This window comes from Anopheles coluzzii, chromosome 3, assembly GCF_943734685.1.
Source record: "Anopheles coluzzii chromosome 3, AcolN3, whole genome shotgun sequence".
NCBI lineage: Eukaryota > Metazoa > Arthropoda > Insecta > Diptera > Culicidae > Anopheles > Anopheles coluzzii.
The window spans coordinates 90780710-90807094 of record NC_064671.1 but is presented as its reverse complement, the minus strand read 5'-3'; the positions used below and the strand labels follow the sequence as shown (position 1 = coordinate 90807094).

The window sequence follows — 26385 nt, the reverse complement described above, 5'->3', positions numbered from 1 at the left end:
CGTTTTCGGGTGGGAGTACTCATAATACCGCAGGCAACATGATTGTTGATGATGGATAAAGCTGTCTACACTGTCAGGTTGCTTGACGAGTCAATCGTGCATCACGCCAAGGTGTACTGCAAAGACTGTCCGCACTACCGATAAGAAAAATGGGAAAAAGAACAATTTTCCCGATAACAAGCTATTTTTAGGTGCAATGTTTGGCTTTTTTTTGGTGACTTGCAGTTGATTACAATCCCAAAACCACAAAAATAACACGAACGCTTGTTTAGGACGCTTTTGAACGGGAAGGAGAAACACCCAAACACCTTCGCTTTATGGATCTGTTGTTTTGAGTGACGTACGTACCTATGTTTATGGCATTTATTGTACCTCCCTAATTACCTTGAGGACAACAAAAGAAACATGAAATTACAGAAGTGTCCCTTTCAAAATACAAACGCACAAGAATAGTGTCCTTAAAACAGAAAGCTGAACACAAAAACAAGGCAGAAAAAGAAAGAGAGGAAACGGTTGGAAACATTCCATCCGGTTCGTTTTCGTACTTTTGTTGCAATGGGCTATGGAGAAATAGAGAGTGTGATGGGTTTTTTTGTTACAATCGACAGCAAACATTACCCTAAAGCCCGAGAAAACATGCACAAGAATAATACATGCACACCAGAGGGCACACCCTGTTGGCAAAAGGATCAAGGGCATGACAAATTGTTTCCAGAGCGTTACGCGTGGAGGTTGCATGTGTTTGCAATGTCCAGCCATAGGGCACTACTGCGCCAGGAACGATCGACACAACATGCTGTACCAAGGCTAGTTTAGAGGATCGGAAGAAGATAAAGATCGACGTTACAAAGCTCATCGAAGGTATGGCCAATGATGCGGAGCATTTCAATGTGTGCGCCGGCAACAACCAACCGTTTCGGGGGTACCCATGACTCTCCGTCTCCGTCTGGACTTCCAGGCGGCGGCGGCTTCGGCGGCAGCTTCGGCGTCGTAGTCATCATCATCGTCGTTGGTAATCCGTCGGTAAGTACGCTTAATCTGCCCGTCCATCCCCGTGGAGTTGTGTGCCGCAGCTGGAGTTCGGCCACACTGCTGGGCCGGGTCTGATGCGGCGTTCTGTGCAATGTGCCGACATGTTGTTGATGCAGTTGCCGTTGCAGTTGTGCGGTGCATATTTTTCGGTAGAGACACATGAATTATGGAACGTTGGTAAGGGCAGCCACGCAGGATGTTTACTTTCGGTACGGGTAATTACGAATGTTTTTACGCTTGCTTTTTTTTTCTTCCCTTGGATCTCGAGTCTTGAGTCGGTTCTAAACATTGGCTTGCTGACACTGGTAGTAAGCCGATTTTTTCGAGAGAGAAAGTCGTGCAGAACATACAGAAGTTGCAGCAGAAAGGCACATTGTTTCGGATGCAGGGCGTAGACAAAATCCAGAAGTGCTACTGTTGTCAGAGCGATTTTCGGGAACAGTACAGAAACCAGATGTACACACGTACACCAACGCACACTGGCTACTTCTGTGCTGTGTTAGTCATAATGTTCGAAAATGTTATCAGAATCACGGGGTAAAACTACGTCAGAGGAGAACCTTCAGAGTGACCAACTCTATCGTGTTGTCCGATTTTTTTGCTGCTCCTAAGCAACAACACTTCGCCCCGAATCACCGCGAGCTCTAGGAAGCATAGTCTGAGGCTTCCCTGTGCCAGTAGTCTCCGGAACAGGTACAGTATCGGACAGAAAGATAGGGCATTGGTTTTTTAACGCACCGTTCACCCGTTGGGCCAAGTTTATGTGTGGTTTGTATGTGTTGTGTGTGTGTGTGTGTGTGTGTGTGTGTGTGTGTGTGTGTGTGTGTGTGCATGTGTGTGTGGATGTATGTTTGAATGTGTATTGATGTGTGTGTTTGTTTCACAAGTAGGTCGTTTCGGATAGATTTGTAAGTAGTTTTTTTGTGTTTTGGGTTAGGATTTTGGTGTGATAAGCAGGACCACCGCCCTCGCGATCAGTGTGTTTTCGATATATTAACAATGTTACGGTCTTCTTTCGCCGTGGTCTTCTGAGGACGTCCGGTTGACTTGCGCGTTTCGGTTGTACAAGCGCGTTTCAGTTGTCTAAGCACGTTTCGGTTGTCCGAAGCGCGTTTGCCACAAAAGTGCGCGATCGTTCCATTACGAACTCGATCCTTTTGCGCTTAATGCCAGCAGCAGCCATTCGCTTTTACATATGGCGCTGATAATCGGTACAACGTTTACCTCGACCCATTGTTACTAGCATTGCTTGCTTGGACCGTCAAGAACGCGCTGGTTAAAAACTTGGACACGGCTGATCCCGTGCTCTGCCTGCGTTCTACTTCTATACGCGATGAATTACATCGTTTTGGAGCAGCGAAAACATCGCATGGATAAAAACTATCAACGAGTACGCGAGTAAGCGTCTTCCCTTCAAAATCGAGAAAAGAATACTGCCGCGCTCATGAAACAAAACGCCCATTGAAAAGAATAACTGCGCGCCAGCTCAATGCACGCACAAAGTTTACCATTCGCACACAACGTGCAACGCAGAGATGCACGAAGGCCTTTCAATGGCGTGCACTGGAGAAACACCTGTGAGGGAATGCCGAGTTCATTGCTATTGTGCGCGTGTCCATTTCGCACCGGTGTCGCATTCACATTCATGAAACAGCACACCTGCGTTTTCGTCCGAGGAACAAGCGCTGCTGTCGATGCAAACTTTAGTTTTTATCCAAGTGTAAACGCACAATGTTTCACATGATAACACACATAATAAGAATAATTTCAACGCAATATGACATCATGGCAAGCTATGTTTTTCAGACACAAACCCGCGCACTTGCAAATACACATTAAAAAGCACACTCTCTTTCTACTACTACACACACACACACACATGCACACACACACACATACACACACACTCACACACACACACATACACACACATACACACATACACACACACAAACACAAGTAACGTGGCAAAACAAGTGCACGGTGCATTAAAAAAAAGGGTCCTATCTTAATGTCCGATACTGTACTTCCCCTGAAGTTGGTCAGTTTTGCCATAAAAAGGGAAGAAAAGTGACAAGTCATTGTGCGGGAAATCGGCATCGGAAAGAAGTGTGAGATGTCTTGGATAGTTTGAGGCCCGGTTGGGGTACTATTCGGCATGCTCACGTTTGTTGGGTTTCGATAAGCAATTATCTGATCGTGTTCGGGCCGGCAGTCAAGTGACATCGAGTGGCATTTTTGGCTCCCAAGCCAAGCGGCCAGAAGTACACTCGTACCTTGCGGCGATGAGTCAAGTGCTCCGTCAATTAGCTCTCTCTCTCTCTCTGCTCGTCTTTCGTCGTAGTAGATCTGTGCGGCTGTACTCTTTTGTGGCACGACACGGCATGAAGTCATGGTCAATATTTAGGGTTTGTAGGAAAAGCCCAGCTGTAGTGTAACAACCGTGCCGAAATCTGAATGTTCTGAAATTCAAACCCCGTAGCTCATAAATCGCACTCAGCTTCCAACCCGATGACAGGCAGCCGTCAAAACTGTAGCTCCGTCTGTCATCATGACTCGCCTACTTAGAGAGGCACGCGGATGTTGCTTTTTTTGGGGAATCTTTAAACACGCACAATATCCTCCACACCCCCAACACCCTCTAAATCCCATTCAAATCGTGATGATTCAACGGATTGCAATGTAAACAGGGGAGGGCGCACAGAACACGGAGCGTGTGCCGTACATAAAGCACGCAAAATGCTCAGAAATGTGCGTGCCTGTGCCCTGTGCCGCACTGCTGACCATCACCGGCCCTGAATGGCGAATGGAGCCGGCCAGCTACTTGACGGAAGATTTAGCATGTTTATCGGCGCTACCAGCATACACGCCGGATGCGGGCAAAAAACGGCCACCGAGTGCTGATACACGCAGCACGATGATTTACCGAAACCTGGCGGGAGTGTCGGGGTCGGTCTGTCAATCGATTCACTCCATAAATTGGCTCCCGGGGGCCTTTTCCAGATATCCCACCGACCAGCTGGCCGACAGGTTTTGGTGGTGAGGGTTGGGTGAGATGGTTCAAAATACTCTCGCCGGAATCGGACGGAGCACGCTTCCGCCGTCGGCAACTCCGCCCGAAGTCCCCACCGGCTGCACGGCTGTTGGCGAAAACATTAAGAACGGCCAAAACATAAACAAACAAATTTCCCTTGCCCTCCGCCTGCGGGTTGAGGAGAAGGTTCCTACCCACCCCGTGGGGCTAATCTTTGGTAGGGTTGTGCTAAAATTAAATCCCCATTGATATTTGCAACTTCCCGACGAGGGTGGTAAGGGAACCTATTAATAGTGACGATTCGATTATTCGGACGGTCAGATGCCTGCGTTGGGAGGAGAGGAGCATGTTGAGCAATTTTTGGAACACGCCAAAAATAGTCCTCACATTGACCCGAACACACTGAAGACGACGACCCGACGAACGGGTGGCGCGGGGTTGCGCTCAGAAATAGCAACAATGTTTTATTTATGAAGTTGTTGTTATTTTTTCGTGCGGTTCGCTATTTCCGCAAGATATGATCGAGCAGATCTGGACCAGATTCGTGTTTTTTTTTCTCTTTCTTCGGTTCGTGTTTGGTTTGTTGCTCTGTGTGGCGTTCGATGTGTAATGCAAATTTACGATCACCACACGACCACCGGCTCCTGGGCGTTATCTGGGAGGAGGAAACAGTGTGCAACAACAAATCGGTTTGACTTTGATGTGCTTCCGACACGTGCTCGTGGGATTTTGACGAGCGCCGGAAGTATTTGGGGATGGCGCGTGGGAGTTTTGCCGTTTTGCTTTCGTTACCGCCGCTGCCGCTACCACCGACGGGTTGTGAAATTGTTGTGACCATTTTCCACGTAAAACAGCAGCAGTTACATTCCTGGCATACTTTCGTCATTACCGTTTGTGAGCTGCTCAAATTAATCACACACAAAACAGACACTAGATAAGTAGCAGATAGCTTTGTGAAGATGGATGTATTCATAATATTTATTGCGCCCACCCCCGCGCTCCTGCGTGCTAGGTGGACATGGGCATTCTTGAGTTGGCTGCCGCGGAACAGATGTGACCACATCCACAAACTATTCACAGTTTTATTACACGACGTATATCCTTCCCGAGAGGAGCATTCCAAAGCCAGCGTTTGTTCAGTTGCCGCAATCAAACTTCGCATCGGCTTGTAATATTATAATCGGTGCGCAATTCCACCTAATGGTGACGCATGTTTTAACAGAAAGGGAAGAACCTTATGGCCTTACTTTTTGTTTGCTGGGGGGTGCGTTTTAATAGATCGCACGTCAATCGCGAAGGTTGAGGTCGAAGGAGATCGTGGTGTGTCTTTGGCTGGAATCGGAACACTTTCATCAATCAGCATTGTCGGGCATTGGGTGTTGCGTCTGGTGCGTTCCAAGGAGATGAGTACGAGAAACCTGTTCGATCAAAGTACTCGATCTTGATTTATATGCTCTGTACACAAACACACGCAACGGGTAAGGGAGTGCTGATTAATGCGAGTGGTTGAAATATTGTTCCAGTCAAAGCGTAAAAGTCCGTCCTGTATTGGAGGGGAAAACCCAACGCTCCAAAATCTTCCCAAAAATAATGATGATCGATCGATTGATGTTCGAGCCGACTTCACGTTTTCGTCATCTCCCCCCAGGGGTTTGTTGTCACGCGACTCGCGCGGGTAGTTCGCGTGCTTCCACCGGTACTTGATCCAACTTCTCCGCACACTTGCGTTGTTTCGCGCGTGGTTCCCGCAATTGTGCTCTGGTCGGCTTAGGCCCCTTAGGTTTTGCCTGCCGAAGTAGCGCACTTCTTCAGTCACAGGGTTTGTTTTTGTTTGCTGCTTCACGGCGTTTCGTACGGTTTAGCAAATCTCTTGAACGGTTGTGAATGGTTTTGTCATGATCACCGGCCTCCCCTCCCGAACCGGATGTGAAAAGGCAGCTCCCACACACACACAGCTCTCTTGGCCGGTGTCTCGAGAGTACTACATCAATGCTTACACGCCCTCCCCTCCCTCTATATGAGCGTGTTGCGTCAAGTACGGCAGCAGCTCTTCTTCATCAATGGACCGGAAAATTATTGACACATTCCTTTAACACCTGCGGCGTGACTTTCTGCTTGGTATGGCTGCAAAATTGTTGAAGAATCAAACAACTACGAGACACAGTAAAAAAATGCTTGAAGAATTTCTACCTCTACCCGTGTGCCCGTTTTAGTCCTCCTTTCCTCTGGCAAAAGAATCCGGGTCGTTTTGTTTGATATTTTTTTGCTTATCTTCAAACGACGGAAAAAAACACACACACGATGTTTGGTTGAAATCACAGCAATAAAAAAAGAATTGTTGAGGAAAAAAAGGATTCCTGAAGATCGCTTTCTTCTACCTGGGAAGTTTGCTCTGAATCTACCGACGGACGATTCCCGCTGGTTGCATACTAACTGTTACTCCGACTCCGATCCATTAGCGTGGCGTCAAGGCGGGGACTAGGAAAGGAACACGATAGCGCCGTCCGGATCCTGCCACCTACAAGCAAACAGTGCGCATTGCCCAATATCATTCCAGGACTCAATCTACACCAGGTTTATCTGCGCTCAAAGAAGCGTACATCCATCCTCTTCTGAGGTCTGTTTGCTCGTGGTCCAATTTTGTGCTTTCCGAACACAATAAATGGGACGGATTCCTTCCTCAGCGTCGGTAGATTAAGATGCAACACATCACGCGCGGGCAAGGATATTTGTTCAGGTCGTCCGGGTGGGCGAAATGGAACTGGTCGGAATGCGATCGCGAGACGACAGCATTTAGGGCAGGGCGTGACGCGAACGCGGTTTGTAGATTTAGGTCCACCTGATCGAAGGTGTTGTTTTAAGAGAAAGATCTCGCATGAAAAAAGGGTCTCATTTTGTTGGTCTTATCAGAACGGGATGTCCGGAGTAAGGACTCGAAAAAGTGGGTTAACATACGGAGTAGGAATGGATGTTTGTTCTTGCTGCAAGCGTATTGCCGAAGGAACTCTGATCGTACCATGAGTTTCTTCTATCCGTTCCGTTATATATTTTTTTGAAAAATGTGTTCCTACAACTTCACAGGTGTGTGTGTTGCCACGCTCAGCGCAGATAAGTAATGATCACCGTGCGATCTTTCCCGTGGCTTACCAAATCAGAGGCAGCGCACTATGTGGGCACCCCTTCACCGATCGGTCGTCCCTGAGCGATTAATTTTTGCAAGGTTAATCTAGCGCACCGTACACACGGGAATGGGTAATTACCGAAAGGGGAAGGCGAATGCTGCGAGGATGGCCGCTGGCGTAGACGCAGAAGGCGACGCAAACGGACAAACCATCAGCGTGTCGCGAAATGCCGCAAAAATTATCACTCACCTCTCACATTTGCCGCCCTGCTGCTGCTGCTACCGTTAATAGCTAATTCAATTTGTGGCGTTTTTGTTGTTGTTTATGTTAGTTTTAATATCAACACAGCTTCAGGGTTTGTTTGGATGGTCTTGCGAATACTCCTCTTACGGTAATCGTGAGCTAAAGTGAATGTGTTAGAGCAGTGTACTCAACTTTAGAGACGGGGCTGATTGTAACGAAAGTGGAAAGAAATGGCCCAAGAAACAATCCACCCATACCTTTGGGAAAGCAGAAATTCACGATTTGAGAGCTAGTGTGATAAGTTCCTGCAGTCGCCTCCACTACGCAGGCGGCATGACAAAATCCCGTGATGCGTTACACGTTTGCTCACGGTTACCATGCGTGAGGTATGGCCCATTTCCTGCTGCCTGCCTGCTGTGTGGCAGCGTGTTGTGAAATTTGACAAACAGCCACGCCGCTGACGTCGATGCCGGTGACAGTAAGTTGTTAAACATCGGCAATCCCGTCCATTGCGCTGGATAGTAGGGGTTTGAGCCGGCCGCACCGCAAGCGATGGACCATAAAGGCCAGGTTGCTCTCGAGAGGCCACCTCTCCTTCGGCTTCGGAGCCGTCGGTCGGCCCCGGGGAGAGAGGCAGTCATTGCGCCCGGACGGCGTGAACACATTAGTCAGATAACCTTATTACGCTTCCCAATGACACGTGCAAGTGTGGTGGGTATTGGATACGATTGGCTGATAATTCGGCCATTGGCCTATAAAACACCCACCCTCCCCCTGAAATGTTGGGGGGAAAGTAACGAAAGCGACTTCTATTTTCTGAAAGGTCTTTACGATGGACGAAGAAGAAGTACTTACGCTTTCTTGTGGATGTATTGGGCTTTTTTTTGGATCATTCTTCAAACAATTCCCATCAAAGGCGGGGGCCTGCTAGGTCGTATGGTGTTTGCTCGAGGGTAGTACACGTCTACCGAAAAAAAACCAAATGGCCATGCAGCGACCACGCACACATACGCCGACACCCTTCAAAAAAAGAACGCGGCGGGACAACGACTCACTCGAGATAAAGCCGAATGGGCTCGAATGGGCGCAGGCTGCATAACGGCCCGTACCGTATCGGGTCATATCGCCCGTAATGCGTTAATACGGGTTTTGTTTTTGGTTAGTTGCCGCCTGTTTTGTGTGCATCTGGGCCGTGCTGCTCAAGTGTTGTGGCATCTACAACTAAAGAAGATATTGTGCATTGTGCACCGACAGAGCTCTAACTCAGAGCGTATGGTGTTCCAGAAATTGTTTGTATGCCATCAAATAATTAAGATCTATGACTTTCGTGTGGGATTTCTGCATCCGTCCAACTCCATTGAATTGTGTTATCGATCATCAGAGTTTTTCTTTGAGCTGTGATATAGCTCTATGCAATAACTGTCCTTTCGACCTGGCATAACTATGCCAAATATTGCTCCTATCCTTCAGATCTCAGTTGAAATCTTCTTCGGACGTTCAAACACGGCCATCGAACTTCCCACTGCGAAAGCGTGAGGTGTAAATATCTCCCCAATAACAAAAATCCACCCACTCTTCCTGAGTTGCAGAATATAGCGCAGCGGTAAAACAAAAGCGTTGTAATCGGTAAGGAATGTCTTGTCCGCGCACCGATTGCTGTTAATGTAACGCGTACCTGCTGTCCGGAACAACACCGGGACGCGCTGTGAAAATCGAACCACCCGCCATCCGGTCGGTGGTTAAACTCTGCGCTGAGTAGGCGTATCCGCTTCCGTTCGGTCTTTGCCAAGAAGAGCGACGAGATATTTGGGAGATTGTTATTGTATCAGATCAGCTGTGTCCTCCGGGTGGTACAAACAATCGGGGTTTCGGAAACTTTCCATCCCGAGGATGTTTCATCGGTCTCATATCCAGGGTGTGTTGGTAGTTTGTTGGTCCTAAACGGTGTGCTAAAAATGGATCCACGTTTTTTCGGAATCGTTTGAATGTTTTGATTGTCTTCTTCACTGTTAAATGCCGGCTTATCTTCACCAGAAAGAGCGTGAGTCATTAGAGGGCCGTATGGTTGCAAAGAATTAATGGTGCGCGGACCTTTTCAGTTTTATGCTCCGTGGGGACCATCATGAGCATGTGGGATACAATATTTTGAAAACATGTTTATGACCTACGTGTTTCACCATTTTGCTACATAGCTACATGGCTTTTTTGTGATAAATCTGGCCGAAAAAAGATATAAAATATAAAATATATTTCAACACACACACACAAAGTTATCCACTACATTCCATCTTGTAGGTGCACACGGGAATCACCTGACCTATCGGACGGTAGAAGAGGATCCACGTGTTTTGGACAAGACCTAAAACATCCATAAGTCATATGTCCCCCCTCTCTAATGGACCGAGTGATCGTAAAAATCGATCGAAGCTATATCCACAATCGTGGCTTCGATTCGTGTTTCACGGCCACCTATACCTACACTCCGTACACCGACTTGACCGTGAATTTCTGGACGAAACTTTGTAGCGAGCACCAGCTCCGAGTTCCGGTTGGAGCTACCCGTGTCCGGGGGTACTGACTCTTCCACCGGGACCTTATGGGTCGTAAATTGTGGCCTTCCATTACACACACACGCCGGTCAATACCTGTTTCTTTACCGATGTTCCGATGAACGAAATTGTTCGCTGGAAGGTGCACATGGTCGTAAAACGGAAAAAGTCTAAGAAATCTATGCAACACAAAAACGGCAACACAAATATAGTTTATCCCCCGGGATGTGTATTCTCGTGCCGATGAGTTGGCGTTTTTCATTCCATCGTCATCGAGCGCGTCAGGATATGGTCGCCGATCGTCTATCAAGAATCTTTACGATCTGGCACACGGCACAAGACCTCGGACGATAGCAACTCCAAGTGTGCATTACCTAGCTGAGTGATGTCGTTGTTGATGTCGCGAATTCCTCGCGACATTCGACAGGCGCCACCGACCAGAGCAGCGTGTGCGTCGTGTTTTTCGTGCACAAATTCCAGACATTCCACGGCTTGTGAGCGGTTTGTTGTTGTTGTTGTTGTCGTGGATTCATCTCCGCTCGCTTTTTATACCATAAATTGTTCCAACGCTCCCTGGCCCGGCGTCGAATAGTTTCCTTTCTTTTTGCGAAATGATTGTGCGTCTTGATCGCGCCTTTTTTCACCAACAAATCACCGTGACAGTGTTGTTTTGACAGGCGCAGGAAAGGCCTTTCTATCAAACGGTGCAGAGGCTGGGCTGGGAAGGGATAAAAATGGAACTTGAAGGAATGGTGTGTTTGTGTGCGTGGAGGGAAAATGTACGGCCACGTGGAGGTGGTGGGATGGTGAGATTGGAGGGTGGCAAGAATGGAAAATTCGACCCAAAAATAGCAACGCCAACGAAGGCGAACGGTAGGAGACGTCGGGGGTTGCCGTTTCGATGGCATTCTTTGCATCGGGGCAAGGACGTTTCGACCAAAGTGGATCCAAATTGGCTGCCGGTACCGGTTTTATATCCATTTTTTTGCTTCTTCATAAAGTTGAAATCTCACCATGAAAGTGCCTGTGAGTGTATATGTGTGTGTGTGAGGCTGTATCGATGCAAATGAAAATAACATTCCTACATGGAATAGTACGTAATAAGAAAGCAGGAAAAACATCGCAAAAACACAAATGTCACCCACAAAACCAGCGAGCAAAAAAGTGTATAGCAAATTAATTGGTGAACGCGATGGAATTCGGTATTCAATTGGTCGGTCGCCTCCCTCCTCATTGGTCCTCCTGGCCGAGTGAGAGTTGTGTTTTCCTTCTCGGCCGCGTTTGACAACACGCCACCGCCGTCGACTTGGGTGGTGAAAAACCAGATGAACGTTCGCCTATTAGCAATCTTTAGTCATCATCATTAAGCTGAAAGGGTGTGATTATATTTTTAAAATTAGCGTTGTTCAGTTGTTTGCGTTTCATTCGCGTTGTGATCGCGGGTTATTTGTGGCAGGGGCGATGAAAAACTCATGTTTTGCTGGATCTGTCATATCAGCTGGTTATACGACGGGGAGAGGAGAAGATCGTGTCTTTTTTATCGTTCTATGAATTGCTCGACACAAGACAGCAAGAAGAGACAGATGAGTGTGATACGTTATTGTCCAGAGGAGGAGTTCCTGTCCAAATGATCATCATTATCGATGAGATGCATCAGTCCGGGTCGAGGTAAGCAGTGTGCTATGACCTTCGAATACAGAGTTCTTTGCAGAAGTTTAATGAATGCGAAGAAGCAATACGATTGCTAAGACGCAAACCCTCATAAAGCACTAAAGCAGTCAACGCCGTGACAAGCTTCTTGACAGGTACGGCGGGTGGTCTTCTTGTGCGCCTTTGCAGAAAGGATCGGGTGATCAATCATTTGCAAATTTTCGGCACCGCTTAATGCTCTCCGACACAGCACTCCGCATAAATCAGTGTAAATGAGAAGGAATGGAACATTGTACGGATAGCACTCCGGGAAGTGGGTGCGTTTTGCGTTCTTTCTCTTTTCACTTGGACAGTGCGAAGGTTCAAGAGAGGATCATCGGGATCATAGATCCAAGGTCTAAGAGCTAGCGAACTTGATCCTCTCGGGGGTGTGTTAAAAGCACGCACCATAAATACACGGGACCTTGCTTTATTTCCTTTAGGGTGAGGGTGAGTGAGGAATTCGCACATGTCTTGCGCCGGCTGGCGTAGCTGTTAACATCCTGCTGTCAACGTTGCGCGCAGCAAGTGATGAGGAACCCATCCACGTCACCTCAGGGGACACGTTGTTGCATCTCCACAGAGAGACTCTTAGCCCGCAGCAAGAGCCTCATCGAAAGGTGCAAAACAGCAGAATCACAACAGCAACAAAAGTTCCACCATTAAAACAAACGCATTAAAAAATGGCGTCGGACGCAACACGCGGTCACCGACGGCAGGTGGTGGTGGTGCGCTTTTATCAGTGTCAACGTCGAAGCGGGAGGGCAGAAACGAAATAAAAGAAACGTAAACCTGTTTAGCTAATGGTCGATTTTTATGGTAGTAGTCTTCCATATTCATCTCGAGCTGCTTGCGTAGCCCCGGCCTGTTGTAGGCCATGTCTCTCTACCATCATAATCCATTCCGATCCATTCGCTTGCCGTTTCGTGCATTGCGAATTGGGAATCTCTGCTCGTGCGTCAAAGCTTGCAGCCGGGGCTGCATTGATGTGTGGGGAAGTTTCTTAAAATCTCTGCAGGTTGCAAAACTCAACAAACAGCAGACGCAGAGGTCACACTGCTAAGTGTCGTCCAATTATGGCGCGCCACGGGAAAAAAACAACTGTGGAAGGAAGCTGCTATTTGAAAATGAGTCTGAGCTGCTATTCTGCTTCTCTAACCACACGCATACAGAGCCACACGTCGAACGCACAATGCTATATCATGTTCAGTCATGTTTAATTAGGTTCTCCCGAACTCTCCTCCATGGCATCGATGAAGCATAGTGTGCGTGCGTAATAAGTTCGCGTGATGATCGAGGGTAGATAAGCATCGAGTTTTTGCATTGTTTGCTGATCGGTGCGTGTGGTTCCACGTTCGTTGGAGCGTTGTTGTTGTTGTTGTCGTGAGCGCCCGGCCTCCGATGCGATCGTGAGACTCACCTGTTGTGGCGTTGCCTTCCGACAACATCCGGCAAAGTGAGTGCGTGTCGGTGTGACTGTACTACACCTACGGTTGAGAAGAAGTGACGTGGTGTGGAGTGGAGTTGGAGCTTGCGAGAGACTGGCCTCCGAAACTGGTCCCGTTTCTTATCGTGGCTGCTCACGTGACGTGTCGATGCAATGACGACGACTACGACGACGTTGATCGCAAGCGACGAACGACCAACAGAAACCTGCGGCGAGACCTTGTGTGGACACACGACCATTAAGCGCGAGGATCATAATGAAGACATTTACAATCAATCGGCTTTTCTGTTGCTTGCGTTGCTGTAAAAAGGTGCGGGAGTGTTGCGAGTTGCGTCAAAACGGCAACAATCTTATTTTCGGGATGGGAAGCTTTTCCACTGGAAGGTGAAACTAATTCCACTTATCCTGATTTACAGTCACTGTGGAAAGCCTCAGCGTGGAAGAACTCATCTTTGCTTCTTATCAAATCGAGCACATCCGCGGGTTGAGTGGTCGGATCGATTAAATGCGTCATTTTTTAGTCCCGAACTCGATTCGAGCAGTTGTGCAATGTCAATAAAGTTGAAACGATTATTGGGAAGGCAAAACCAAAAAGACGCGGCTCAATCGTTGGGGTTTGGAACTAGTTTAACTGCTTTACCTTCCCTGTATCACCGAGGCGTGGGTTGGGAATTTGTGTGTTTTTTTTGGCTATCAAGTCCACTTTTCGTCGCCAAAATTCCATGCTATCAATTTTGCAAATTTGCGACCGACAGGCCGTTAAAAAATAAAACCACAATCTCGGACTCTCGGAGTTTCAGATTTTGTTTTTAATAGCCTTCGAAGGAAACTCAACTTTATTGGAGGTTTGATCGAGATTATCGGCACAAAGCCGTACAGCGAAAGAGCAGGCAGCACCGGAATGTTTATTATGAACTGAGCTGATAGGCCGATAATTGGTATTGGTTGTTAATCAATTTTACACGGTCAGCACACACGGTGTATGCCCTACTGGCGTGATGGGTCGGATCATCTCAAGTAGGTGTGGAACCGAAACTAGAGGAAATACCTGTGCGGTGAACCTCCGTTTATCTTTATTAGTGACGCTCCGGACGGGGCGCGCGTAATGGCCGGGGAATTTATAGCAGACTCTTATGGGGCTCGTACCATCGCTACGCGAGGCTTTACGAGAGGCCCTCGGTCGGTCAGGTCAGATTGCACTAGCAAAATTGATCACTTTCTTGCTGCCCGTGATGTTGACGGGTGTGCATGCGGTCGTGCTGGTGGCGTGTTTGGGTACAGCGCCGTTCGTTGTTACATATGATGGAAGACAGTGGCGGCGGCGGTGGTGATGGTTGCGTGTTTCGCGTTCTGACTGTTGCTGAGCGGGAAGCACATAATCATCCGACGTTTAGTATGAATGCTTTATTAGTAGTTATGGCAGATGATTTTTGCTTTTCAAACCGCACAACGAACAAAGAGCCAGGCGAAGTTCATCTAGAAGGTTTTGTTTTTGGAGAGTTAACGTTTGACCAACCTTATTTTGAACTCAGTAAACAAATAGGGCATATTGTGAATGAGACTTTGATAGTGGATGAGTGGTTTGCTATAAACTGCTCGAAGACTTGTTTGTTTGTATTACTGCTCGAATAAGTCGAAAATTAAACTCAACCTTACTCAAGTCAAACAACAGTGCTTTAAACACTATAGGCTCTTCATCAAGCCTCCCAAAACGACACTTTAACATGCCCATCAATGTCAAATGTTCACAGACTGGTGTGGACAAGGGCGGCACTTTATGGAGCAGACTAACCAGTCTGCGCAGCTCAAATCACGACGGCTCAGCAAGGAATTGGCCGAAGCTTCTGCGCGTTCCTTCCTACTCTTTAGGCGTCGTGGCGCCTACAATCTGCAATCGATGATGATGATGATGATGATGATGATGGTGATGCGCAATGAAAGCCAACGATCGAACGATCACGTCTCGGTCGGGGCCGGGTCCGGGCGATGAGAGGGCGGCAATGTGGACAATTTGTCGATATTACGTCGTCCCCAGGTTCCATCGCGGGTCCGCGTGCTCTCGATGCCGTGCCCCCACCGACCGGGCGGAGGATAATTAAAACGAAGCAGGTTAGCAGTAGTGCGGGGCACGGATGAACCCCTTTGTGCGATAAATCACTCGTCCACAAGTGACCGCGGAGACGCGGCGCGTCGGTGATGCAGCGAGCGAAGACGACGACAACGGCGGCGAATGCGATTTGTGTAGCACTTGCACCGCACACTGCGCACCGAATGGCGACAACTAACTGCATATGTTCGGTCGGGGCAGCCAAACGAAGCGGGACGCTCGCGAGCCGGACCGGGGGTTCAATTATGTAAATTGAGGCAAGGGTTCGAATTGTTTCCGAAGCCGTGTGCGGCGCGGGGACTAGTGGGAAAAGTTCTCGATAGGTACACGGCCACCATGCAGCGCAGTAGTTGGCCGAATGACGCGAAGATCGCAAAACGGCACGCGTACGCGGCCAGCATAATAAGGATGTAAAATCGCGAACTTACAAGGCAGGAGCTGCTCCAGAACGCCCCACAAGCTGTGTGTATTTGTGGTGCACTTTGTTGTGGAGCAGAGAATTGTCTTGGTGAACACTTTCTTTTGCGCAAAAAAAAAACGGATTAATTACCGAGTAAGCGCTTCAAGCTGCGAACCTGTTGCCCATGCGGTCGTCCATTCCGTTGCGTAATACTTGCCGGTCGATTTGGCTTTGCCTTTGATTAGGTTTCTGGTTCCTTCGGCAAAGGTCTGGAAAGCAAAGACAAAAGCGAAACTATCGGCATTGCTAATGTAGAGTGTGCATTAGAAACTGCAGCATCTGCAACAAGCAGCAGTAGCACAGAGAGAAGGAGAACGAGCTGCATCAAATTCAATTTTAATTATGCACGTAAGCGTACACGTACAAACACACACACAAACCAGCAGGTTCTGGCAGGTTGCGTGTCGTCCTGTTCTCCCACTCCCTGGGGACAGATTTTGCTAATGGAGCGCTGCCGCAATCTAGCGGTTTACACGCCCGGAGGTTTTGCGGTGACCGAGGCGGAGGCGGGTTCTAATTCTAATTATAATTAAATCAAACATACTTCCAGTTACTCCGGTGTTAGTAGGTCACTGCTGTACTTGGGGAATGGTACGCTTTTTTTTATTCTTCACCTTCGTTCTCTCCTCTCAGAAAGTTTCTTCAGCGCAAGAGTGCTTGAGCGGGTAGCGTGTGGGAGAAGTGAAAGGATGTAGTAACTGGGATTGGTTGGATAATTGAATAATGCTTTGGAGAGTGAAATCTGAACTGCTAGACAGCGGGGAAAGCGAAAGGACATTACGGAAAGCAAGGAAGTGATGGTTTGCTACGGTTATCAAAATCACATCTTCAGTATGCACTTTGAGGTTGTTCGATCGATGATTCCATTCCAAACGTGCATGGCAATGCAGTTGGGTTGATGCGTAAGTGAGACTGCTTTGGAGGTAATTTAAAATTTACTGGATTTAAGGATTAAAGATTAATTTGATTCAAAAATGTTTCAAAATGCCGAAAGAAGAATAAAAATGTGAATTAAAATGGATCAACGTAGATCAGTGATAAAAGATGATCTCTTATTAAAATCATGCGCACAGCCTGCGGTTAAGGTCTTATAGAGCCGTTACTAAATTGACGGCCTGTCACATCAAAAGTTGTGAGATCAAATCTCATTTGGGACACAACTAGTCCTTCATTAATAAAAATCTTATTATTCTCTGGGAGTATTGTGAGAATGACAATTTGAGGAACATCCACTAAGGAAACATGATTGTTGATGTTGTGAGTGGCGTAACATTTCTGTTAAAGCTATAAGAGAAGAAATCGAAATATGTTGAAAAAACACAAACCAAAACTGCCCCCGAACAACGTCGCACATTTCTTGGACCGCTCTTTCATCACTGTTTTTAGTCCACATGGGGCCTATAAACCAACCAAGGCAGAGGATCCTTGAGAATGATGTATCTCCAACCCTAATCAGGATATAATTCCCTGCACACACAGTCGTCGCACACATCATCATACATTTCTTGAGCTTATTATCGCCATCCATAAGTGTGACAAAATTAATATCGCCACCGGTCGCCTCCCAAAAACAACCCAAAACGAGCACACAATCAGCTGCATCTACATATTAATAGAATTTATGAATGCATGCAGCCGGTTTTGGAGCTTCTTTTTACGCTCCAACAAACAAATGACCACCACCGCCACGGGATAAGAAATGAGTTGCGAGTCTTTATCATGTCCCCCATTTTGGCGGGACGGCGCTATATGCCGGATGCGAAGAATTAAATTAATGTGCTAGCAAATCAATTTCGAAAACGCTGCGATTCCTTCCGATGCCGACTCACCCCTCCGTCCGTTTCCAATTGGGACGGTTTGTTTTGGTGGTATTTTTTTGTTGTTGTTGACATTTTCTTCACCTTCGTCAGACGACGAACATCGTCGTTGCTGGTACATTTGCATAAGCGCAGCATCGCCCAACCCGACGCAATATGGGGGGAAGGAACTTAGCGAAGGGAGACGTACATGATTTGCAAACACACCGTGTTCGAAATAATCGGTTCGTGAAGAGGAAGGCCGTCAACAGGAGGGCAGCAGCGGCGATAAGGCTACATACCGGTGTACATTGGGAGAAAAACACACACACAGCAAGATCGATAAAGTAAGCTGCATGCTCATGCAGTTTTTCCTGCCTGCGACTTATCTGGCTCTCGCAGCATGGGAAGCTGCTTATCGGCGACCAAACTTGTTCCACCTCTTCCCGAGGACCAACGGTGCTGTGTGCATCTTGAGGTTTTTCTTACGGATAAAAGAAATCCCTTTTTGCCAAGAACTGTGTGTGTGTGTTTTGGATTTTATGCTTTTGCGTGCTCATGCCGTACCGAGCATTCATGCTTAAATCCGCTTGCCGGTTTTTTAATATGCTTCGATCTTGGTTTCTTTTTTTGAGTGCAGACTCTTCCTTTGGAGCCATATAGATGGATAACAAATTTTCCACTGCCAGCCAATTTAAATCTGGCTCTTGGAAGATGCCAAACCACTCCACTTATTCCTTCTGTTGTGCTCTCCCCTTCCAGTCGTTTCCGAAAAAGGGGGTCCCACCACCGCTGGCTGCAAAGTTGTGTGCCGGATGCTGGGAAAATTTTGTAACACAAAAAAAGGCAACCCAGCTGCCAGCTGTTTATGAAAGGAAGGGTAAAAATGGAGCCGATCCTGCTGCTGGATCAGCTGGAAGAAGGTGCCCAAGAGAGACGACGGTGCCCGAGAGAGTAAACCAACAGAGATGATGGGAAAACAGCGGGTCCCGGGCGCTTTTTTGGGACCGATTACAACATCGCAAATCTAATAAAAATCGCTCATTGCGTCTGACATCTTGGCTGCCGTCGCCGCTGCCTGCCTGGGGCCCTCTTTTACAGTCGACCGAAAACGGAAAGGATTCTCCCACAAGGATCCCCAACCTCCTTCCCTGCCAATCCGATGCTTATTAGTCAGCCCAGATGTTTGCTCTTCTCAGACGCAGGCAGGCAGGCTCGCAACGCAGGAGAGGTGTGTACATTCATGGATGAAATTAGAATATTGAATCCCATGTTTTGCGCGAGTTTTTGGACCGCCGCAAAAAAAGCCGGCAAGCAAAAGTGGAAGGGAAGCAAAATTCACAAAAGTTTCTTTAAGGGCTGAACTGAAGGGAGACGGGAAAACTCATCCTCCATTCATCCAAAACCGTGTGCGCTCGGTCGCTCGCGCTATCGGCTAAATTGCCGAGAATTATGCTCACGTCCATCGCACGTCCCGCCCCCCCCTCCCCTCCTCGCCCCGCCGGAAAGTCGCAACGAGTGCGGGGCACGAGATTTCGCGACGAGGCTCATTTAAAATTAATCGCACCGGAGTTCTATTTTCGTAGTGTCATGCACACGGTGGGGAGGGACACCGTCATTTGCCGCGCAGAGTGTGTGCGAATCCCTGGCGCGTGAACCCAGTCCAGCCTCCGGGGGGCCGGAGCGGCCAATCGATTCTGGGCGCACTTTTGCGAGCAGCGTCTCGATTTGTCGTCTGTGTATGTGTGTGTTTTTTTATTCTCTTCATTTAATTTGACTCCTATAATGGAAGCAAAATTAACACAATCTCGAATGTTGTCATGATTGCGACGATCACCATTTACCATTCACACGGTCGGACAGATTCTGAACGTCCGCGCCAGCTCAGAGCGCGGTCTGGTTCGATCTGGATCGATTGTTGCTGGGGGGAGGATTGAGAACATTATCTAAACAAATCATTATCGACATTTTCCATTCTATGCTATCGAAGGGAGGAGGATAGGGGTTTTACCCAATTTCTTTTCTACTGCATCTCTATTACGAGCAATGCTTTTCCGAGGCGTGGAGCGATTCAGAAGCATGCCTGCAGGGGTTTTTAGTGAGAAAGAGATTTTAGTTTTTACTGGTTAAAATTAATAATTTTTCATTTCAGGACTCTAACTGTAGTATCATTTTATCGTAAAAAATCGATTTTGTATGGCGGAGTCGTGTTGAAACAATAGCAACTTTTACGCAGCTTCATTGGAACTGCTCTGTGGTCAAATGATTATGCGTGTTATCTAGCACAAGACCGGACGTGTACCAAAATCTCGTTTGAGTTTTATCTAAATAGTTTTCAACATTGAAATCAATTTTTCATCATAAAAAACGTGTACCATAGAAAAATACATTGAAAATAACACTTCACCCCACACACATATGTGGAAACCACACTGCATCTCTCTAGAACGTTCTCTTTTCAACCACAAGATTTTCCCTTGTACACCCTCTACTATCCCTCATCGTTTGTATTTTCCCGGAAGCATTGTAATCGAGTTTCGAATTTTGGTCGTTTGCCCGTTTGACCTGATTTGGTTCGATTCTGTATTGGTGCTCGACCGGCTGCAGCAGTAGCATCCCCAGCATCGACAGTGTAGAGAGGAGCAATGCAACCGCGCGCACTGCACACTGCACTCGATGAAAAATGGACGCAATTCTCGCTTGGTTTTGTGGGATTGTGGTACAATTTTGTTTTCGGGAAGTTCGTTTTTTGCTTTTCTTTCGCTACACCCTTCACTTCCCCGGCCCGATTTTGACACCCCGCTGTGGTGTTGGCGGGGCCGGAACGAGCCAAAAGTCCGCTGCCGGCAATTCTTTCGCTTTGTGGATGTGTGTGCCTCGGCCCGCCTTGTTTATGGTTATGGGGTTGCTAGCACTTTCTTTCCTTTTTTTTGGAAATTGGAAGAAAGTCCACAGAAGTTCGTATTACACAGCGTTAGAGCTTGAAGTTGGAAACAAGAATGGGATTGAAATTTGGTGGCAAAGGAATTTCACACACACATACGCGCGCGCGGTGGATGCACCGGATGTCGCTGGCACAAAGCGAGAGGAGGGACAAAGAGTGGGAAAAGTTTTATTACAGTAACACCACCATCCTAGCAAGCTGTGTGTGTGTATGTGGCTGGCTGCTTGCGAACTGAGAGAAAGTGTATTTGGCCGGAGGACAAAGTTCCCCGTTCAAGTTCAAGAGCAACAACGAGAGCAACGAGTTTTGCGTCCTGGGTCGACAATCGCACCAGCAGCCTTTCCAGCCATGGCACACCAGTTGGCACACAAGTGCTGGGGATTGATTTTTGCATTTTTCCTTGCCGCTCTGCCCTGTCTCTCACCGTTTCCCCTTCGTGCTTTTGACCTTCGAGTTTTGCTATTTGCTTCCCGCGAATCATCCGTATGCGCAAGGACGAAAGCACAGGGGAGGGTGACGGAAATGCCGGCACATAACCGCAGGGAAAAAGGGGAAAGCGGAAAGGGGTTTGCTGGTGATGGTGGTGTTGTCCTTGCCTTCGGGGGATATGGCCGAGTTCTAGATTTATGATGTACTGCCAGCATTCCGGGAAGGGATGCTGTGTGTTTGTGTGTTGCGCTTAGTGTCGACTACTCTCTTTCTCTCATCTCGTGCACACTAGATACGCACATCAACACACGTACACGCGGGTACACCTCATTGAGGTGGTTTGTGGAACGGTGATTATTGGCACATTAGTGGCGTTGCTGACAGAGGAGGGGAGGTGGGATGCTGATTATTAGCCTGGTGACGAGCAGGATGACGATGATTGACAGCCTGACACGGTTTCAACCAGTGTGGTGTGTGAATGCAATGGTTAAATCCAGCCTGTCTGCACGCTAGTGATGGGAAGAGTTCCGAAAAAAGGAGTGGATTGAACCCGTTCATTATTTAAAAGATGTGGAACTACTCCAACACGTTTAAGTTGGTTAATAATGTAGTCGAGGACAGGGCGGCCTGACAGTCTATATGATACATGCGCCGGTTCGTGCAAGACCGGACGTGATCAATTTTCGTCATTTCATTTCGAGAACTTTTGCTGAACTCAAGAACGGAATTGTTTTGAACCTGATGTCTCCAATTGGCTGTGCCGTTCCTCCAGGTTTACTCAGGAATTTCCCACCACTAGTGCACACCACACAGTGAGGAGAGTAAGACGAGCTTTGTGTGGGGCCAGTTTTCACTTTCACCGAGTGAAGGAGCGGGGCGCGGCTTTGTAACACCGTTAATTGAAAATGTTTATAGCTCATCAACTAAAACTACAACCTAGTGCAGCAGGTAAGGCTATGTGCGCACTGGTCGCATTTGAAGAGAGTGTAGTTTAGATTGAGTTTTTGTTTCTTCAATCACACGCACTCACACATGTTAATGGATCGTAAAGAGACAGAGAGCAGCAATAACTTGAAGTGCCCGCTCAAACTGCTTTCCTAATTTTAAACTTATTCCTTCCAAACATTTCCCCGCTTGTGGGCCTATTTTCGTACTAAAGCCAAATACCACAAGGGCATGATCGTGTCTGTCTTTTTGCGTCACTCCAAAAGTCCCACAAGGAACCGAAGGGCGCGAGGGAGGTTCAGACACCGGATACGATTAATTAGGCAAAAACCCGCGCGACACTTACCAGGCGAACGTCGGGCAGCGCGCTCAGGCCGAGTCCTTCCAGCACGATCTCCTGCAGCTTGGTGTGGTTGATGGCCGCGCCGGAACTGGGCTGAACTTCCACATCGCCACCACCACCACCACCATCATCTTCACTGCCTCCACTGCTAATAATACTGTCGGTGTAGACGTCCGGGTGGCCGATGGTGGCGGCAGCGGCGACGGAAGTCCGAAATGCAGCACGGGATACTGTCTGACTATCACAGATAACTAGGAACAACAGGAACTTGGACAGGAAGCTGACCACACTCGGCACCACCCGGCACCGTACACCGCCCGGTACGACCTCCCGAGCAGGAGGTGGAGTAACACCAGTGTAGTGATGGTGGTGTGGGTAACTGTACGTGTGTTTTTTGCCCCGCGCTACCGGCGTGTGTAGTGTCCGTCGGAAGCTTAGCGCGGTGGTGCGGCAGGGTTCGTCGGTCGAGCGCATCTCGCAGCGTTCGTCAGGATCGAGATGGCGCCGGTGACTGTTGGATATTAGAGTGGAGTCGCTATCACTACTGCTACAACTGCTGGCACGCATCATCATCATCATCATCGTGGGATGCGATTATTGTGCATTGCTTTTTTTCTGTACACGACACTTTTCTACACTCGCTCACTAAACACTCGCACTGTGCAACGTGATCACTCGCGTGTGTCTGTAGCTTGGGGGAGAGCGGAGATCACTTGCGAAACACTTGCGGAAAGGTCAAATGCTGCAGATTAATGAGAAAGAAAACAAAAACATTTGAGATGTTGTTGAGTCATCCGAGCACGCTATCGACTGTCCACTAGCCAATTCTACCATGTAGTCGCATCGAAGCGGCTTAGAATGTGGCGTGGAAGCAGCAGTGTCGTGCGACAAAAGTCACCCAGTTTGACCCCACGCGTTTTCACCCGGCGTTTTAGGTGGCGATCGGGTTTTTATGTGGACAGGCCCGAGACAGGCCGAGCACGCCAAACACGCACACGGTTAGCAGAGCAGTAGGTGGCCACCAACGTGTGTATGTACCGTGCGGGCGGTTGTGTCACATACACCCAGCCGCGGTCCAAATGCGGTCAAAGTAAGTGCAAACACCCAAGGTGGGGATTGGGGGAGGCCCAGGTCGCCTATAAAACGGTAGTGAGAGTCGTACACTGATTACAATTATACTTTCAAATGGGAGGCATTTTCTGTGTGAGTGTGCGCGCGAGGGGGAGGTCTGTGTTCTGGGTTCTGTTTTCAAACACCTTCACCATCGTGCACTGAGGATGCGGCAGGAGAAGGAGCATGGGAATTGTGTTATGCAAATTGTTGTTGCTCTATAACCAACCAAGAGACCAACGGGAGAGAGACATATGGAGAGAGTCGTCCGTGTGCTGCCTGTACCTTCAAATAATCCCTGCCGGCTATATTGGTCAGGGCGTCTCCTCGCAACTGCAGGGAGGACGCCAGCGTCCCATAAAAAAAACGGTGCGACGTGCGACGGGCGTGCTCTCCCCTGGGGGCGGAAGAGAGAAAAGCCAAACCCTTAAGGGCGCTTGTTTTAACGAGTGCAAGCAAACAACCGCCAATTTGCTGCTAATTTTCACTTGACGGCTTGGACCAAACGATCAACGGCTTCTTTTGGTGATGTTGTTGAAAAGGACCTCTAAACCGGCCGCCCCAATCGTTCTGCATTCTTGCTGTGTTCGTTTTGTTGGCGTGAAGCGGCAAAGGAATCTGCAGCGCTACAAAAGATATGAAAGGAGACGATTTTTTCGGGCCAAACGTGTGCAACACAACGCGCGCAACCCGATAACGATCTTGATAGCCAGTCTCAAGCGAGGCGGTTTTCAATAAGCTCAATTCTTGGTTTTTTCAATTTTGTTTTTGGCAATGATCACAACACTGTATAAGCATCATCCGCGCCATGGCGAGAGGATCACAGGCCAAAAAACAAAAGGAAAGAATGTTGGTGTCTTGTTTTAAACGATCGTTTTTTTCTTCTGTCGTCGCTCTCGCGATTCACATCCTGCTTGACTCGTTCGTCTGGTCATCTGATGCACTGTGGCCTTTTTTTTCTCTCTCTCGATGCAATACATCACTCACTAGCTGCACACACACACTGGAAGTGAGGTATCCTATTCTCTCTTCCTTTCAATCCACTTGCACTTCCCGGCACTTGCATCAAGTTTCACGATCTTCGCATTTGTGAAGCGTTTAAAGCATAACCAACCCAATAACAAACACTTCTTCCAATCGCCCCAATCACTCACAACACACTTGCCGTTTTTTGCGAAGAAAACGCTGTGAAAAACGCCACACAGCTTGTGCCACAGTTTGAGCGAGAGCGAACGGTTTCATCAAAACACCGCAAGAACAGTTGCGGTGGTGCTGTCGCGGAAATGCACCGGCGATCACCGGTATTTATGCTGTGAGAAAAACATTGAACACTTGCTTCTTGCTATGAACCTCCTCCAACTGCTCTCACCACTGCTCACTCGTACCTTATTTAGCCACTGTTGAAAACTGTTCACTTCGGGGCACGCGGTTTGGTTTAGCGGTAGCGTTTCGTTTCGTTTCAATTTTCGAATCGGTTCGAAATGTCGATTTTTGTTTGTTTGTTTGTTTTCTTTTTTTTTACTCGAATCAATCAATACACTTCCAAATGCCTCTTTGGTTGCAGTTGCGAGTTGCGCGGAGGCAAAATGATGCAGGTTTGTTTTGGTTTCTTTAATTTTCACGAGATTTTCCTCCCCTCGATCTCTCTTAGGCTTGTTCGAGCGTGATCGCGAATGTTGCGAACGTGTGAATGTATGTTTCTTTTTCTGGGTCGAGAGCGACCGCGCGAACGAACCGCACCGTCGGAATAGTCGATTTGAACTAGCAGCGGTGTCGGAGGGCTCGGAGCGCACGAGCTGGGAAAATCTGTTTGGTACGAACGCACGAACGAGCCCTTGGCGCGATTGGCCATTACAGGGGTGGCGTTTCGCGAATTTAGTAACATTCCAAAATAGTGTGCGTATTTACATCTTTTTTGTTAAATGCTTATATTGTATTTAACCTATATTTGACGTTATGAAATATAAAATTCATATTCCTTATATTTGAATGTTAAAATTTTTGAAGTATTATTATTTCTCTTATTCTTTTAGCCATTTAGTTAATATCTACTAACTCTGACTCTGATCTGGCTCTTTACATTTCATTTCATACATCAATGTTATTTACCCTTTCAAGGTTCAAAAGACAGCTTAAACTACGATTTATTATTTTTTCTATGGGGAACTATGGCTTAGCAGAATTAAAACAAAAATCATCAACTGCCAATATAATGGTTCCTTACCTTTATGCTCAAATTTTTCTATTTCATCGTATTGTACCAGAAACCCTGCGTTTGAGCATAACGCGAACGCCTAAAACCCGAAGATGCAACGAAGTTGCCTCGTGGGTATTTTACAGTGCGTGACAAAAATTTGACACAGTATGTTGTGAGTTGCAACAAACTTAATTGGTTGAGCACTTTCAATTGATGATAGAATGTTAACAGATGGAACAATTAATGAAAAAATCTTTAAAAACTTCAATACGAGAAATATAATCACATTGACTTCGTAAAAATAATTCAAAAATGCTCTTGTCTGTATGAACATGGATCAGATTTCATTGAGCTTGTTAATTAGCTACTTAACCAATGCGTCATAGATGAGTGAGTCAAAGAATTTTCTTCAATTTAAATGATGAAAAAGCGTGAAAGTCGATACTGTTTCACTTAATAGGACAGAATTAGTCCATAATACGCTTGTCCATAGGCACTTTATCCTTGTTTCTTTCACCGAATTTACTGCTGATTGCACATGATACATTCTGTTCGAACGTTGTTAATCCTGTATGATAGATATTCTCTCCAAACACTCATAAAACTTTCCCACACAAAGTGGCACCGACACCGCGCAGCGAACGGTTTTCGAAGGATCGGTGGATTACCGCTCTTCCGCCGCGATTGAAACATCAAACAAACGATTTACATTAATCATACATCTCACCACCACCACACAACGGATTCTTACCAGCTTTGGTGTCAAGGAATGGAAAGAAAAGGGCCCGCTAAAGGTGAACACTTTTGAGGTCATTCCTTGGATTGGGGAAGCGGGAAGCAGGCGGGAGCGAAACCATTGACTTTGACTTCTGGCGTACTTTAATTGCTCCCGAAACGAATCGTCACCGTCCGTCATATGTTCGGGAGGGAGGAAACGA

General features: G+C 47.4%; 1 protein-coding gene across 1 annotated transcript in view; it reads right to left on the bottom strand.

The window, feature by feature from the left end:
- Positions 1 to 25054, bottom strand: part of LOC120959597 (bone morphogenetic protein 6) — a 36107-nt gene extending 11053 nt beyond the window's left edge. The window contains exons 1-2 of the mRNA XM_049610605.1: positions 24636 to 25054; positions 22144 to 22882 (exon numbers count right to left, since the gene is read on the bottom strand). Coding sequence (XP_049466562.1) covers positions 22144 to 22722 — 579 coding nt within the window. The 5' untranslated portion in view covers positions 22723 to 22882; positions 24636 to 25054. The remainder of the gene's footprint in view (positions 1 to 22143; positions 22883 to 24635) is intronic.
- Positions 25055 to 26385: the final 1331 nt, after the last annotated feature.